Genomic DNA, 19165 nt, shown 5'->3' with positions numbered 1-19165 from the left:
ACGCACACACACGCACACACACAGACACACACACACACACACACACACACACCATAGGAATTGGGGGAGGCCTACCTCATAGCCCTTAAGTGATGGGCCAACTAAGACCACCGGCCTCATGGAGGGGACCACGTCATATGGAGGAATGTGCTCAGCCTAAAATATAATAGAGATTTAGTTGTAAAAAAGAATGCCGTTTATACGCACTACAATAGCCACACACTGATCACCACATGAACAATGCAGTGGCCTGAAAGAGTAAGGGCTCTTTAATGAAGGCAGTCTGGTGATGTGGAGATTGTAGGACATAAATGTAGCCTTTATTGCAAAACTCAAATAATAGAGTACAGATACAGACACAGCTTGAGAACAATCAGGCAGAGAATCAGGAACAGAGACATGTAAAAACCCTAAAACTTTATTTCAAAACAAAAGTCCATCATAACCTTACTGGCCTCTAGGGAAGTCCCATATATACTGCAGTTATATAATAGAATTTATAGAATTTACAAATGAATTACAATGCACTCACCACTTTCTGTTTCTGTTTTCCTGTGATGGAAAAGAGGAATTATATAAGCAGATTTTTAAAGCACTATTCAGCCACAATAACAAATATATCAAAAATAATTTAATATAATGAATACTCTTTATAGAACTAACACACACACACACACACACACATACATTGTAATATAATATAATGTGTTAATGTGTGAAAATGTATTAGTGTGGACGTAGCTTAGTGTTTTTTCTGGAAAATTTATAGAAAAAAAGACTGGAATCCTTCTGTGAAAGGTGAAGGCTAATGCTGACCTGCAGAAGGAGGGTTGGGCTTAAAGGTGCCTGACACCACATCACCTAGACTGGAGGAGGAGTTCCCACTGGACTTCCTGTGAAGGGCCAAGCAAAGAACAGAACATAGCATTAATTAAGGGCTAAGTTCAGCATGGAATAGTAGTGTAATTGCACTTTAGTAGCATATACAGTGAGGAAAATAAGTATTTGAACACCCTGCTATTTTGCAAGTTCTCCCACTTAGAAATCATGGAGGGGTCTGAAATTGTCATCGTAGGTGCATGTCCACTGTGAGAGACATAATCTAAAAAAGAAAATCCAGAAATCACAATGTATGATTTTTTAAATATTTATTGGTATGATACAGCTGCAAATAAGTATTTGAACACCTGAGAAAATCAATGTTAATATTTGGTACAGTCACCTTTGTTTGCAATTACAGAGGTCAAACGTTGCCTGTAGTTTTTCACCAGGTTTGCACACACTGCAGGAGGGATTTTGGCCCACTCCTCCACACAGATCTTCTCTAGATCAGTCAGGTTTCTGGGCTGTCGCTGAGAAACACGGAGTTTGAGCTCCCTCCAAAGATTCTCTATTGGGTTTAGGTCTGGAGACTGGCTAGGCCACGCCAGAACCTTGATATGCTTCTTACAGAGCCACTCCTTGGTTATCCTGGCTGTGTGCTTCGGGTCATTGTCATGTTGGAAGACCCAGCCTCGACCCATCTTCAATGCTCTAACTGAGGGAAGGAGGTTGTTCCCCAAAATCTCGCAATACATGGCCCCGGTCATCCTCTCCTTAATACAGTGCAGTCAGCCCTGTCCCATGTGCAGAAAAACACCCCCAAAGCATGATGCTACCACCCCCATGCTTCACAGTAGGGATGGTGTTCTTGGGATGGTACTCATCATTCTTCTTCCTCCAAACACGGTTAGTGGAATTATGACCAAAAAGTTCTATTTTGGTCTCATCTGACCACATGACTTTCTCCCATGACTCCTCTGGATCATCCAAATGGTCATTGGCAAACTTAAGACGGGCCTTGACATGTGCTGGTTTAAGCAGGGGAAACTTCCGTGCCATGCATGATTTCAAACCATGACGTCTTAGTGTATTACCAACAGTAACCTTGGAAACGGTGGTCCCAGCTCTTTTTAGGTCATTGACCAGCTCCTCCCGTGTAGTTCTGGGCTGATTTCTCACCTTTCTTAGGATCATTGAGACCCCACGAGGTGAGATCTTGCATGGAGCCCCAGTCCAAGGGAGATTGACAGTCATGTTTAGCTTCTTCCATTTTCTAATGATTGCTCCAACAGTGGAACTTTTTTCACAAAGCTGCTTGGCGATTTCCCTGTAGCCCTTTCCAGCCTTGTGGAGGTGTACAATTTTGTCTCTAGTGTCTTTGGACAGCTCTTTGGTCTTGGCCATGTTAGTAGTTGGATTCTTACTGATTGTATGGGGTGGACAGGTGTCTTTATGCAGCTAACAACCTCAAATAGGTGCATCTAATTTAGGATAATAAATGGAGTGGAGGTGGACATTTTAAAGGCAGACTAACAGGTCTTTGAGGGTCAGAATTCTAGCTGATAGACAGGTGTTCAAATACTTATTTGCAGCTGTATCATACAAATAAATAGTTAAAAAATCATACATTGTGATTTCTGGATTTTTTTTTAGATTATGTCTCTCACAGTGGACATGCACCTACGATGACAATTTCAGACCCCTCCATGATTTCAAAGTGGGAGAACTTGCAAAATAGCAGGGTGTTCAAATACTTATTTTCCTCACTGTATAAATATGTTGTTTTTAATGGGTTCACAGGACATGCTTGATTACAAAATAAAATTAGAATTTCAAATCTAAATTTGTTCTCTCTGTTCAAGGAAGGACACACAAAATGTTCCTAAACAATTTATTTTAGACAAGTTAAGAGTAACAGCTGAAGTGGTGAGGTATGACTACTACATGACTCAACACTACTGATCACTGTTGTGAAGAGAGAATGCCGCATGTCTCTTTCAAAATCATTTTGCGTCATTTCATTGACTAAAACGCTACAACTACATTCAATTCAAATGCTCAGTGTATGAAAGGACATGTCACCAATTTCAAAATGTCATCTCATACATAAATATGGTGTCAAAATGGAAAGGTGGTGCTTATACAAACAATGATAGATGTATAGAAAATTGTAAACCTTTTGAAACGTAGCATTTGAAAATAAACTATGGAAATGTATTGCACTATAAGGCTTTCAATATAATAAAGTTCCCAATGCAAGTTTTGGAAGGGAGGAGCTTGTTCATCTAGGCCTGACAATCATATGCCAAGGATATATTGGTGGCTGCTTCCCTCGCACCGGTGATGACTTCACCAGCATCCCTCCACCTCCACCTTTATATTTTAAAAAGGCTTCATCAATTATTATTTCAGAATTGTCATTCTATTTCTTAGTCAGATAGTACAGGAGTGGGAGTGTGTGTGTGAGTGTCTGTGTGTCTGTGTGTGTGTGTGGGGGGGCTTCATTATGGACAGTAAGGCAAATCCATTTAACCTAATGTGCCAGAACTACATGACTACATGAACCATTGAGCTTCTGATTTATTGTTTGATAAATAATGTTGATTTTAAGTTATACAAATGTCTTTCAAAATAAAAGAACAATCCAAAATCCAAAGGAAGTACTCATTTTGTTGGTAAAAATGTGAAACCACCATGAGAATGTGAAGCTCTGTTTTTATTCATTTACTTTTTGACACTAATTTCTTGTCAGTAATGGCAGTGATATGTCAGATTTCTACCTCAATTTCATTTTTCAATACTATTTTTCTTTAGACATATCAGAATACATCTATTGGATATGTTTCAAAGAGTGAAAAGATTTTATATATTTGGCCAAATAGTTACTTCATAAATCTTTACTCTATACATCTTCACCAGCGATTACAGGTCCATTTGAATCTTTTCATCATAACCAGGCATGACCACAACAATCGACGAGAGACACGGCATGTATTGGGTTTTGCACTAGGGGGCTCCAGCCACACTGACACAACACAGGTCCAAACATGTCTTGATTGGCTGTGATTGTCACACCAAGCAGCATTTTAGCTTTCAGTAAGGACAAATTACTTATTGCTGGATTATCTTGATGCATTGATCGCTGCCACTGCTCAGGAAATAGTTGGGGAACCAGATAGATCAACTAAAGACCAACATGGCCAGACTGGGAAACCAGCTAGTCAAGCTGAATTGAACAAAGACCAACAAACTATCTTAGGATGGTTAATTTTCAGCAAGGTTATATATTAGATTATTCTTAGACTTACCCATGGAAGCGGCTCCTTTTTTGCTCCTGTTGTAAGCGAATGTTCTCCAGTTTCACAGGACTGGGAATGAAGCCGATATCACTACCTTCCTTCACCAGTCGTCCAATCCACCAGTCATTGTTATACTTCTGTGAAAGAACACAGAAGACACAGGATTGTGTTTAAAGTCAGTAACTCTTCTGATATATAAAGATGGCTAAATTGACTGTTATTAAATGAATGCATTCTTATACCATCCTCACCTCCTTTATGTGAAGGAAGTCTTTAGCATCAAAGGAAATGGCAGTGCCAGCGACAGGGACATCCTCATCTAGAGCACCACAGTAGGTGACATTTGTCCTCACGGCAAAAGCCACCGCTTTGGCCTGAAACAGATTTAAAACTGATTGAAAATACACATGAATGAACCATATAGCAGTGCTGTATACAATTACTACAGATATGAACCTTTGAGGGTAACGAGATACATCAATGTGAACCTTTCTAGAAACTAAATCATTTAGAAATGGTTTGGACAAAGTTGTATGACACAGAAGAGGCAAAAATGTGTATTAGATTTAAAAAGGATTGAATTTACTTTAGATAGATAGACAGACAGACTTAATTTAGTTGGGTACTGGTCAGTTAAGTATAGGTACATTTAGTTAAGATTGTCTGACCTTTGCCCTTTCCAGCTGGATGGTGGCCTGCTGCTCTTTCTCTTGCTGACCTCCTTGCTCCTCATCAAGAGAGACATCTGAGTCAGAGGGCCTGCTAGTGTAGGAGTCAGCCGAACCCTGCACACACAACGGGAATTCTTGTTTATATACTGTCATTTCTATAAAGACAACCTAAAGTAAGTGAATTATGGCATGCCTAAAAAGTCTTATTATATAAAATGTTTGCCAATAATTCATACCATAATCAGATGTTGGTACATTGTTTATGCCCTGCTTACCACATTTCCCTTACGATGACGACAATATTAATTTATATTTCACTGGGATTTTCACCCAGCTAAAGTTAAAAGATCGAAGAGAGGAATGGCTGAGAGCAGTATGGGAAAGAAGGAATGCACTAATTAAATTTTGTGAAGTCTTAAATCGACTACAACTATTTGATCTGCATAGCAGCATGGTGAAGAAGAAAAAAACAATGGTCGGCTAACAATACAAATATACATTTTGGGGTAAAATATTCATGAGATCCATTCATACTTCAGAGAATTAGAACAGCCTTTAAAAAGTAAGAGTTTAAGAGTAAAACAGGACATTCAACCATAAAAATTGTAGGGCGGGACTTTTATCGGCAATTTATTGAATCAGGACACATGAGCAGATCACATTCCAGAATGGAGCCATCAGTCATGTGGTTTAATGGGAGGGGTTAAAAATATGAGGACTTCTTGATGTCAGCCAAAGACGAATATAATTTTAAGCATTTTGATATTATATTACAGAGACAAACATCTTTTTCCAATTTGGAATAACATTCACATTTTTAATAGCACCAATAAATCATACATAACAAGGATCTTTCATTAAAAAAGCAAATAGTGTGAATTTGGATTTCATCTTCACTTTTAGAGACTTCCAAAATGATTTTATCAAATGTTATTAGACATGCAATCCCAGAAATTCCACTTTTGTTTTTACCCAACATTAAAAATGCAGGATCAGTGCATGTGTGTGGTCTGTGATGTATAGTGGATGTGTGCTACACCAAACAAAAATGCTCTTGCTTAAATACTGACACAGTCAGAATTTAATTGTTCACTGTTATGCATCAAGCACAAGTTCAAGTTCGAGTTCATGTTCAAGGCCTGAAAAAATAACAATGTTCTTGTGTAAAGCCTGACAGCACTAAAAGCCTTAAAATAGACACATGTGCACATTATCTAGGAGAATGTGGTAAGCATGAATTATTTTATTGGCTATGCTGTTTAACTGAAGGCAAAGATAAAAGCCTATTAACTACATATCACCTCAACATATTTTTTTCATCACATAAAAAACAGACCTTTAGAAAATAAAAAATATAGTATTGTTATGATTACAAAGAAAATCTATAAAAGAGTATATTATAGTTTTGTTTAGAATTGCTTGAATGGTAGGAAAATACTGACAAATTGTTACGATGTATCATGGATGTTAAACACCTTAGATATTAGCTCCATGTATGTGAGATGAGATATGGGGGTGTCTGTCTAAAATAGAATGGCACTTCATTCAGAGTTAGAGACACGCTGAATGCAAGAGTAAACATGTGCTTTGATCTCCTAATCAAAAAATTGTGCTAAAAGCCAACAAATTCCTTTAAAGTTCATTAACCCAGCAGTTCTGTCTCATAAGAACACATTCACTATAATCCTCTTTCCTAGCATTCTCTTTACCACTGAAATACATTCAGATAGCATCTGATCCTGTACATCCCTTCTCCACTCCAACACCAGCAAGCACTGTACAGTCAAATAATTAAAGAAATGTTCCTTTCAATACAAGTTAAGCTGCATCAACAGCATATGTAACATGCTGTCGATTACTACAAATCATTTTGACTCATTCCTCATTCATTTGTAAATACAAACAAAAATTGTGTTTCCAGTAATGCACTTAACGGGATAGTCACAGTACTTAATACGGGGGGGTCTAAGGGGGTCTCAGAAATCATGCGATTAATTAAATACAACATATGACTCTTTAGTTTAATGCACATCAAAATATTTCATTATGTTTATGGTAATTTTCTAAAACCTGAATCAGAGTTGATCAGATCGGTGCATCATCACAGCCTCTCTCTCCCTCTCTCTCTCTCTCTCTCTCTCTCTCTCTCTCTCTCTCTCTCTCTCTCGCTTGCTCGCTCACACACATACGCACATGTGCTATGACAGAACTTTTAAAATCTAATTTGCCATCTTTTTATGGTGGAATTTAATAGTCATCAAAACTCAGCAAGATCACCATCGAGTGTTACAACGCCATGAAACACGAACACCAGCGAAGAGGTTAGGCAAGGATTATTATTTACTCACCCTCATATTGTTCCAAACCTGTATGACTTTCTTTCTTTTATGGAACACCAAAGCAGAATGACAGCTGACAGATAGTCACCATTCACATTCATTGCATGGAAAAAAAGATTCATTGAAAGTAAATGGTGACCGAGGCCCCCATGTTACATAGCATCTACTTTTGTGTTCCATTGAAGAGAAAAAGTCATGCAGAATTGGAACAACATTAGGGAAAATACACGACAGAATAAATTTTTTTGGGTGAACAATCTCTTTGAAGTCAATGGGGCAAAGCTTTGCACCACAGTAAACTAGCAATACGATAAAAAACTGAAAAATTTCAATTTGAAAATTGAAAACATGTTCAATAAATAGTTACACTTATTCATATTCAAATTTAATTAATCCGCAAGGGGCCTGGGTAGCTCAGCGAATAAAGATGCTGACTACAACCCCTGAAGTCACAAGCTCGAATCCAGGGTGTGCTGAATGACTCCAGACAGGTCATGTGGGTAGAGTCACATAGGGTAACCTCCTCATGGTCACTATAATGTGGTTCGCTCTCGGTGGGGCACGTGGTGAGATGTGCATGGATGCTGCAGAGAATAGCGTGAAGCCTTCACATGCACTGTGTCTCACGCTCAACAAGCCATGTGATAAGATGGGCGAATTGACATCTCAGACGCAGAGGCAACTGAGATTCGTCCTCTACCACCCAGATTTAGGCGAGTCCCTACGCCACCACGAGGACCTAGAGCGCATTGGGAATTGGGCATTCCAAATTGGTTACAAAACGGGGAGAAAAAAAATTCTTCCACAAAGTAATATAGTGCATACGCCTAGGTTGTTTATAGTTGCAGGTTATCAGCATTTTATGACAGTTTAGAACGCTGCACATCCAATAAGAATTTACCGTAGGAAATATTAATTTTACATGGATATTTCCTACTGTATATATTAAGTAAAAATACACTTCTGAAGGTTAGCGACTGCAAGCCACATATGCTGCCAACTGAGCTTAACCTACAGATATCAAGAAAAATAAACAAAGCATCTCTTGAGAATGTTTGAGTGGTGATGCCAGTCTCACTTTCTGGCACTCCCTCTCTGTCTTTGTGTTTGTGGGGGTGGACTACTTAGTTGCCCTGCTCTTGGCTAAACTAGTCCGATGTTATTACTATCACAAAAGCTGAAAAGTAACTCCCCCTCACTTATAAACCAATGACCACCAAGCTGCAAAGAGATGGCCCTTGTATTGCAAAACAATTGGCAGAAGAAAGGAATTTGACTAATGGACATGCAATGGTGTCAGACAAACAGACATACCAAACATTTGAGAAAGGCACGCACATCCAAAAATAGATAAAAATGAGCGCAAGGTCCAAAAATAGCAAAATAATGTAAAGTAAACAAAGTCTAAAGTAGGCTTGCTTAGCAAATGAGGATAGAACAACTGTTGTGGGAAGATCAGCCGATGAATTTCCATGTTGGTCCAGGCATGGGACACTGGCATACCAGCATCCAAAACCAACTGCATGCTGGTGACCAACTATGCTGGCTTTTGCAGCAGGAAAGATAATTTATTCAAGATCAATGACGAATTTAGTCATAGCATCTCTAGAGACCTGACCACTTGATGACTAAAATTATCCAATTATAGGCTTTGCTGCTTTCAAATCACACTGATTGTTTTGTGTTATGACTTGAATCTTTGACTATCATAACTCCCTCATAAAGCCCTCACTCTTGGTCATCACAAAAGATCACAGACCTCCATGCCTAGGACGGTCATGTGACCAGAGTTACATAAGGCGATGTTCAATGAGGCGAGTCAAGTGACAGGCTCTGCATCTGCTCCTGATGACATCAAAGACACAGTGATTCATCCTCACCAAACCTCACTGCATCTTCTCATTATCCAATATACCAGTCTTGTTCCTACTTGGGTTGTCTTCTACTATACATTTGAAATACAAAATGTCCCTCTCTTTGAATGATGTAACCATCTGCATCCATATAGCACTCCACAATCAAATCAGATATATGCTCTGAACAAGTTATCTCTTCTTTGAATCGATAGTTTGCCCAAAAATGAAAATGTTGTCATTTAATCACTCTCATGTTGTTACAGACACCATGGGTATCAGTTTTAGTGAGCCTCTAAGATTGGATAGAACTGCAAATATAGTATGATGAGCAAGCCAAGTTAACACACAAGTGTTTACAGAATTTGCAGTCAGGCAATCACTCCAATAAGGAACACATTACATCCTGTGGCCAGCTGGTTTGCTTCCTCTATGCTGCCGACTCAGCAATACCAACTGTTGGATGGAGATAAATGGTGGAGTGCAGGACTTGAAAATTTCCCCAACAGATGATAGCACATTTTCTCTTTTACAGGCTGCCAGCACATTTCAATCATATATTCAAGTATCAACTTCAACTCCAAATTCTGTTATCATTTACTTATTTACTGAATTTCTTTCTTTACTCAAAAATAGATTAATTGAAAGTGAATGATGAGGCTAACATTCTGCCAAACATATCCTTTTGTATTCCATGGCAGATAGAAAGTCATATGGGTTTGAAATAACATGAGGATGAGTAAATTACAGAATTTGTATTTTTGGGTAAACTATCCATTTAAGCCTCTATTTTTGTTTCCACACTTTGTGCAGTGCAACACACAAAGACTTTAGGCAACGTCTTATCAAATTTTTATAAGAGTGCACACTCTAAGCTCTATTTTCGTTGTGAACCTGCAACAAACCTTTGTCAACAATGGACAATTTGCTGCAAATTTGCCAGGAACTGTAGCATTCTTGAAATAGGGCCCATAATCTTTTTACATTATCAAACCAACATAACATTTTCACTAGTCTATCCCACAGATGAGAGCTACCTAAAATGACTTGGACAATCAAATGAAGTTTTACTTTTACTGTGTGAATTATCATATTTAATCAATCACAGGCCTGGCCATTTTCTGACTGTTATCCTACTGTCACTGCAAATAATGCTGAAGATTAAAATAAAAAAAGAGAGACATTTTTAATGCAATTTCTAATGCACACTTGAGAAAGAGATGAAAAACCCCTTCACAAGAGAGTGTGCAGAGCACATTCGAATTTCTCACACAAACACATGGTTTAGCATGGATGCCCACAGAAATTATTTCTGCACCTCTGCCATCACAGCCTTAGCGGCAAGACATTTACATTTACTCAAATTATCTTGTTGATGTTTATTTATTACCACATGATGAAATCTATTAACCTGCAGAATGAGCCTAACTTAACCAGTTATGTACAAATTATTGAAAAGTATTGCATAAAATAAATTTTTTCAAGATCATGTAATATTTTTCCCCTAGTCAAGGTGCAAAACTCTTATGCACATTAGATGTTTCACAAAAACATTTGTATCGTGATGGTTATTTTACATCTTCTACTTTAGTGCGTCAACTAAAAATGTATTTCCAAATGGATTTCTTTTAATCAGGATCTTGTTGATTAAAATACAGTCATTTGAAGACAGGCAAAGCCTTACAATCAGAGAGCATTTGAAAAGATTTGACACAGATGAAACGTTCCATTTTATCCACAGTTTTAACTGTATTTGCAATAAGATAATTGTAAACAAAGGTAAAAGTAAAACTATGATTAGCATTAACCATAAAACAAATTATGGCATTTTTCATAAGAAAAACACATCCAGAAATGTAATTGTATTCCCTCACTACCCCTATATAATGTTTATATATTTAGGATCTTGATAGAGTTAGGGCCTAAGCAAGTTCATGAACACAGATTCTTCTAGCTACGCAAGCTCGATTTTGTGCATCATTGTGATCCGAAATGTGTCAGACCACAATTCATAACACAACAGATGTACACTCACCTAAAGGATTATTAGGAACACCATACTAATACTGTGTTTGACCCCCTTTCGCCTTCAGAACTGCCTTAATTCTACGTGGCATTGATTCAACAAGGTGCTGAAAGCATTCTTTAGAAATGTTGGCCCATATTGATAGGATAGCATCTTGCAGTTGATGGAGATTTGTGGGATGCACATCCAGGGCACGAAGCTCCCGTTCCACCACATCCCAAAGATGCTCTATTGGGATGAGATCTGGTGACTGTGGGGGCCATTTTAGTACAGTGAACTCATTGTCATGTTCAAGAAACCAATTTGAAATGATTCGAGCTTTGTGACATGGTGCATTATCCTGCTGGAAGTAGCCATCAGAGGATGGGTACATGGTGGCCATTAAGGGATGGACATGGTCAGAAACAATGCTCAGGTAGGCCGTGGCATTTAAACGATGCCCAATTGGCACTAAGGGGCCTAAAGTGTGCCAAGAAAACATCCCCCACACCATTACACCACCACCACCAGCCTGCACAGTGGTAACAAGGCATGATGGATCCATGTTCTCATTCTGTTTATGCCAAATTCTGACTCTACCATCTGAATGTCTCAACAGAAATCGAGACTCATCAGACCAGGCAACACTGGACAGGCAACTGTCCAATTTTGGTGAGCTCTTGCAAATTGTAGCCTCTTTTTCCTATTTGTAGTGGAGATGAGTGGTACCCGGTGGGGTCTTCTGCTGTTGTAGCCCATCCGCCTCAAGGTTGTGCGTGTTGTGGCTTCACAAATGCTTTGCTGCATACCTCGGTTGTAACGAGTGGTTATTTCAGGCAAAGTTGCTCTTCTATCAGCTTGAATCAGTCGGCCCATTCTCCTCTGACCTCTAGCATCAACAAGGCATTTTCGCCCACAGGACTGCTGCATACTGGATGTTTTTCCCTTTTCACACCATTCTTTGTAAACCCTAGAAATGGTTGTGCGTGAAAATCCCAGTAACTGAGCAGATTGTGAAATACTCAGACCTGCCCGTCTGGCACCAACAACCATGCCACGCTCAAAATTGCTTAAATTACCTTTCTTTCCCATTCTGACATTCAGTTTGGAGTTCAGGAGATTGTCTTGACCAGGACCACACCCCTAAATGCATTGAAGCAACTGCCATGTGATTGGTTGATTAGAAAATTGCATTAATGAGAAATTGAACAGGTGTTCCTAATAATCCTTTAGGTGAGTGTATGTGTTGCATTCTTAGCATTATAGTGGACATTATTGTGAATCATCCACTTCTACTGTGACTTTTTTTTCTTTCCAGTCAACTTTTGTCATGTTGGAGCAACAATTTTTAGAAATTATTGCTGAACAAGTAAGTAACACATCCGGTTTTATGAAACAAAATTTTAAAGGTAACTCTATCACCCTTAAGTACTAAGGGTTTTTACCGCCACAGAAACACAAGAATGCGCATCAAGTACGCATTATGGCCAAAAGTATGTATATACCACTCTCTAATTAAAGCATTTGGCTGTTCCAGTAGTTTCTGTGAGAACAAAGCGTAATGCCTCTGCACACAATGTCATCCTTGAAAATTGTGTTCTTAAAACTTTGTTGCAACAGTTCTGGACCCATTTCTATTCTAACATGAAAATGCCACCATGAACAAAGCGAGGTCCAAAAAGACATGATTTATTAAGTCTGGTGTGGAAGATGTTGACTGGCCTGCACAAAGCCCAGACCTGAACCCAACCAAACACCTTTGTGATTAACTGGAACACTGGCTGTGGGCCATGTCCCACTTCCCAACATCAGTGCCAGACCTAAATGAGGCTCTTGTGTCTGAATGGGAGCAAATTTCCACAGCCATGTTCCAACATAGTGGACAGTTTTATCAGAAGAATGGAAGCTGTTATAGCAGCAAACGGAGGAACTAATGCCTTTGATTTTTAAATTAAATGTTCAACAAGTTTTGTCTAAAGGTTAAAATATTACCTATATTTTTAACTGAATGCTCACCTACTGTAACAAACAAACAAACACACACACAAACACAAACAAACAAACAAGAACTAAAGGCCAATGTTCATGTACTCTGCTTCAGAACGTACACCATTATGTAACCATGTCAAGTTTGTGGGCTTGGGTTTGTCAAGCCACACGTTCTGCTTATCTCTAGAGATTTTACACATCATGCAAATTTTTATGTGATGCCAGTGGGTCTGAGAGCATTTGTGAATCTTTGTCCTGTGTATTTTTGAAAACAAAAGCAGATTAATCGGTCAGTGAAAATGTATCCTCCAGTGCGAAAACACGCAGATAAATCACGAGGGCTGAGGACCAATGCTTGCTAGTGGTAATTGCTGATAAATCTCTCCACAACACTGCATGAGGACAATACCATTTAGGGTCACATCTGATGAAAGCAAATACTTAACCATAAAAAGAGATGTTGATGAAAGCTTTGCATCACATTCTGTAAGCCTTGAAAGGTACTTTTCATATCTGTTAAGCTATTGGCTAAATTGATCTTTAAATCAGTGGTTCTCAAATGGTGGGTCGCAACCCAAAAATGGATTGCAGGTCTGATTTGTGGAAAGCAGGGCAAAAACAATGCTAAATAGCAAAATGGAACTAACCATATAATCGTGCATAGTTTAGATAGTAAAATTAAAAGGCTAATCAACTTTTAAAAAAGGAGGAGAAAATGCTTCCCATACTGTTTATTTTTAGTTGATATCAAAGGTCATGCATCCAATCAAATGGTATTTTAGCACAAAACAAAAACATCTAAAACAAAAACAATATTAGATGCGGTTGACACTCTTGTACATATTCATACAAATCCATTTCTGTTTGCTTCTCTAGAACATTTACTGTAAAAACTATAATAAAAAAGCTTAGATGCAGTATGACCATTGGATCAAGTTGGAACTTGTGCTGTTACATTTATTAGAAAGTTGTTCCAAATATGAAAGAGCAAATAGTTTGTAAGAACAATTATGCTAAAAACAGTGGAACATTATTAAGTCTATAAATATGAGAAACAGGATGTCACACTGAAATGAAGAGTAGACATTTGAACCCTCAATTAGCTTTAATATTCATAGGCTGTAAGGGAAGAGGAGAAAAGAGAGGCCGACACAATTAGACCACAAGGCTATATTAAGATCATCACAGGCAACCAGATCTAAGCTGCTTTGTCATTATTTCATTTTTACGACATCATTTCCATGATTTGTCTGCTGCACCATATAATTCCAGAGGAAACACTAGCTGAGGGGTATTAAATTATCCTGCACACAAAACATGAAGAATTAAACAGCCTCTCGGCACTTTAGAGAAGACATATAGTATATATATATATACACTCACCTAAAGGATTATTAGGAACACCATACTAATACTGTGTTTGACCCCCCTTTCGCCTTCAGAACTGCCTTAATTCTACGTGGCATTGATTCAACAAGGTGCTGAAAGCATTCTTTAGAAATGTTGGCCCATATTGATAGGATAGCATCTTGCAGTTGATGGAGATTTATGGGATGCACATCCAGGGCACGAAGCTCCCGTTCCACCACATCCCAATGATGCTCTATTGGGTTGAGATCTGGTGACTGTGGGGGCCATTTTAGTACAGTGAACTCATTGTCATGTTCAAGAAAAAAATTTGAAATGATTCGAGCTTTGTGACATGGTGCATTATCCTGCTGGAAGTAGCCATCAGAGGATGGGTACATGGTGGCCATAAAGGGATGGACATGGTCAGAAACAATGCTCAGGTAGGCCGTGGCATTTAAACCATGCCCAATTGGCACTAAGGGGCCTAAAGTGTGCCAAGAAAACATACCCCACACCATTACACTACCACCACCAGCCTGCACAGTGGTAACAAGGCATGATGGATCCATGTTCTCATTCTGTTTATGCCAAATTCTGACTCTACCATCTGAATGTCTCAACAGAAATCGAGACTCATTAGACCAGGCAACATTTTTCCAGTCTTCAGCTGTCCAATTTTGGTGAGCTCTTGCAAATTGTAGCCTCTTTTTCCTATTTGTAGTGGAGATGAGTGGTACCCGGTGGGGTCTTCTGCTGTTGTAGCCCATCCGCCTCAAGGTTGTGCGTGTTGTGGCTTCACAAATGCTTTGCTGCATACCTCGGTTGTAACGAGTGGTTATTTCAGGCAAAGTTGCTCTTCTATCAGTTTGAATCAGTCGACCCATTCTCCTCTGACCTCTAGCATCAACAAGGTATTTTCGCCCACAGGACTGCCGCATACTGGATGTTTTTCCCTTTTCACACCATTCTTCGTAAACCCTAGAAATGGTTGTGCGTGAAAATCCCAGTAACTGAGCAGATTGTGAAATACTCAGACCGGCCCGTATGGCACCAACAACCATGCCACGCTCAAAATTGCTTAAATCACCTTTCTTTCCCATTCTGACATTCAGTTTGGAGTTCAGGAGATTGTCTTGACCAGGACCACACCCCTAAATGCATTGAAGCAACTGCCATGTGATTGGTTGATTAAATAATTGCATTAATGAGAAATTGAACAGGTGTTCCTAATAATCCTTTAGGTGAGTGTGTGTATATATATATATATATATATATATATATATATATATATATATATATATATATATATATACATGAGATAGATAGATAGATAGATAGATAGATAGATAGATAGATAGATAGATAGATAGATAGATAGATAGATAGATAGATAGATGTGAATGACCTTCTTTCTTCTGCAGAACACAAATGAAGATTTTTAGAAGAATTTTTCAGCTCAGTATGTAACGAACGATAGTGAGACAAACAGACCCAAGAGCAGAGGAACAGTTCAAAGTATATATTAACAGTAATAATGAGCAGTCACTGAGTTGAGGAATGTAGAAAATCCCGACACCAGCTGTAGCAGAGGGAAGCGATCTCCAATGGCGTAGTCGCGCAAGGGGCAATCTGTGAAGAGTGTGTTCGTAGGATGAGTGTGTGCATTGTGGAAGTCAGGAACAGATTCGTTGAATCCTCCATTGAAGCTTAGTGAGATTCAGAACAACACCCAGCAGAGATGAGTGAACTTTACTCCCGACACACAGGCAGATATGAGGTATCCTCCGTGGAAGACCAGCTGACACGCAGCAATACTGGAAGGCAACCACACACCCGAACGTGGGCAACCAACAGATACACAAGACAGGACCAAATAGGCAGAGAGAGTGAGGTTAGTTCTCAACATCAAACAACAATCTAGCAAAAGTTACTGAGAACACGATGGGCTTAAGAAGGGAGTGAATTAGGGGAGAACATGTGTTGCTCAGGACACTAATCAGTGGCATGATCAGCATTCCCACCGGGAACAATCAGTGTTTCCATGGAAAAGCCGATCATGCCTGCCAGCCGCGCCTGTGAGACATGAGGGAGAGAAAATTACAAAACATACAAAACAAACCGACAAAGTCACCAGAGCCGTGACTGCTCTGTACGATTCCCAGAGACAAAGGTGACCAGCTTTGTGGCTTGAGTGATGATGGACAGCGACATACCACTTGGGGTGTGGGTGGTGATGGGTCTTTCCAACTGGACCATTGAAGCACGGAGGCAAATCCAAAGAATAAATATCATCCAGAATGTAGTTGGAAAGACCATGCAGAAATCGATCCCACATAGTGTGATCATTTCACTCACAAAAAGCAGCAAGGGTACGAAATTCAATTGCATAATCAGATACTCGTCGATCTCCTTGAGACAGTCCAGATAAAAACCTTGCCACCTCCCGACTTTGAGCTGAGCGATCAAAACACTCAGCGGACCTCCGTGGTAAAGGTATGATAGGAAGCGCATCAGGGATGTCTGTTGTCCCACATGACAGTGCCCCATTCACCAGCCCTTCTGTTAAGAGCGTAAAAACACAGGCCACTTTCATTGTATCCAAAGCGAAAGTGGAAGGCTGTAATGTAAAGAACAGGGAACACAGGGAATGTGCTGCAGGATTCAGCCTCACCTGAATACGGGGCTGGAGGGGGAATGCTGGGCTTCAAAGCGTCCAGGAGCCAGAGGGACTGCCGGAGCTGGTAAGGACGCTTCCTGAGATGGGCCAGCATCAAGAGATAAGCGGAGCTGCTGAACAAAGGAGGTGAGCTCGGTGAGCTGCAAAGCCTTCATCTCCAAAGCCCGGGTCAAGGCAGTGATTTGATCCTATTGACATCCCAGCAAGATTCCCTGCTGAGAAAGGATGGAGTGAAGAGTGGATTCCTCCGCTGGGTCCATACGTGTCTAGTGCGCCAAAAAGAACCAAGAGCAGCGGAAAAGTTCAAAGGAATTATTAACAGTAATAATGAGCAGTCGCTGGGTTGAGGAATGTAGAAAATCCTGACACCGGCTGAAGCAGCGAGAAGCGATCTCCAATGGCGTGCGCATCATAGTCGTGCAAGGGGCAATCTGTGAAGAGTGTGTGCTTTGAGGATGTCAGGAACAGATTAGTTGAATCCTCCATTGAAGCTTAGTGAGATGCAGAACAATGCCCAGCAGAGATGAGTGAACTTTACTCCCGACATACAGGCAGATATGAGGTATCCTCCGTGGAAGACCAGCTGACACGCAGCAATACTGGAAGGCAACCACACACCCAACATGCAGGCAACCAACAGATACACAAGACAGGACCAAATAGGCAGAGAGAGTGAAGTTAGTTCTCAACATCAAAAAACAATCTAGCAAAAGATACTGAGAACACGGCAGGCTTTAGAATGGAGTGAATTGGGGGGAACAGGTGTTACTCGGCACGCCAATAAGTGGCATGATCAGCTTTCCCCTGGGAACAATCAGTTTTCCCATGGAAATGCTGATCATGCATGCCGGCCGTGCCTGTGAGACATGAGGGAGATAAAATGACAAAACATTCAAAACAAACCGACAAACTCATCAGAGCCGTGACACTGTAGGTCCTCGCAACGCAAGTGAATGGTGACCAGACCTCAGAAGGTCCAAAATGGACAAAGGCAAAATAAAAGTAGTCCATTCGACTAAATTGGTTGAATCTAATCTTCTAATGCAATATGATAAGTGTGGGAGAGAAACAGATAAATATTTAAGTCCTATTTACTGCAAATCTATGCTTCTACTTCCACATTCTGGTGTGGAAGTGACTTTCACATTCAGCCACCTACTGGTCGGGGCTGGTCAAAGTTGAAGATATATTGTAAAAAATAACTTAAGTATTGATTTGTTTCTCACCACACCTATAAAATCACTTCTGGAGTCATGGATTTCACTACTGGAACCATATGGATTATTTTTTATTTTGCCTTTATATGGAGTGGTGGTGGTGTAGTGGGCTAAAGCACATAACTGTTAACTGTTAATCAGAATGTTGCTGGTTCGATCCCCACAGCCACCACCATTGTGTCCTTGAGCAAGGCACTCAACTCCAGGTTGCTCTGGGGGGTTTGTCCCTGTAATAAGTGCACTGTAAGTCGATTTGGATAAAAGCATCTGCCAAATGCATAAATGTAAATGTGCTTTTTGGACCTTATGAGTTCTGGTCACCATTCACTTGCATCATATGGACCAACAGAGCTGAATTATTATTCTAGAAATCTTCGACTGTGTTCTGCAGAAGACAGTCAGTCATACACATCTGGGATGGCATAAGGGTGAGTGAAATTTTGGGTGAACTATCCCTTCAACTAATCTGAATGAGTAAAACAACCCTGTCATGATGAAAACATTTTCATTACACTTTTTACAATAAGGTTTCATTCATTCAAATTAGATAATGCATTAAATATCAAGAAATAACTATGAACAATATATTTTTCGTCAATAAAAATGACTTTTTTTCAAATAGTGACAGAGCTGTTTTTTTTATATCAGTAATGTCCTGACTATACTTTGTGATCAACTGAATGCCACTTTGGTGAATTAAAGTACCAATTTCCTCCAAAACATAAAAATCTGTACATTATTCCAAATCTTGGCCGTCAGTGTATCTTATACAAATATATATTTGCACCTTTCTCTGTAAAACAATTCATTAATAATTTTATGATTTACACTGAGTCCCAGTAAATCAAATTAAATGACAAATGTCAAGGTAGATTTGCATAAAAATCCCCAAAAATCAAACTTGCAGTTCACACTAGTCACATCGCATAAATTCAGATATGCA

At 39.5% G+C, this 19165-nt stretch overlaps 1 protein-coding gene across 1 annotated transcript in view; it reads right to left on the bottom strand.

The window, feature by feature from the left end:
- Positions 1-19165, bottom strand: part of LOC127658544 (voltage-dependent L-type calcium channel subunit beta-4-like) — a 34369-nt gene that overhangs the window by 4391 nt on the left and 10813 nt on the right. The window contains exons 3-8 of the mRNA XM_052147891.1: positions 4790-4906; positions 4373-4495; positions 4131-4258; positions 817-893; positions 533-552; positions 76-156 (exon numbers count right to left, since the gene is read on the bottom strand). Of these exons, the coding sequence (XP_052003851.1) occupies positions 76-156; positions 533-552; positions 817-893; positions 4131-4258; positions 4373-4495; positions 4790-4906 (546 nt within the window). The remainder of the gene's footprint in view (positions 1-75; positions 157-532; positions 553-816; positions 894-4130; positions 4259-4372; positions 4496-4789; positions 4907-19165) is intronic.

This window comes from Xyrauchen texanus, chromosome 18 (genome assembly GCF_025860055.1).
Source record: "Xyrauchen texanus isolate HMW12.3.18 chromosome 18, RBS_HiC_50CHRs, whole genome shotgun sequence".
Taxonomy (NCBI): Eukaryota; Metazoa; Chordata; class Actinopteri; order Cypriniformes; family Catostomidae; genus Xyrauchen; species Xyrauchen texanus.
This window is presented reverse-complemented; position numbering and strand designations above follow the sequence as displayed.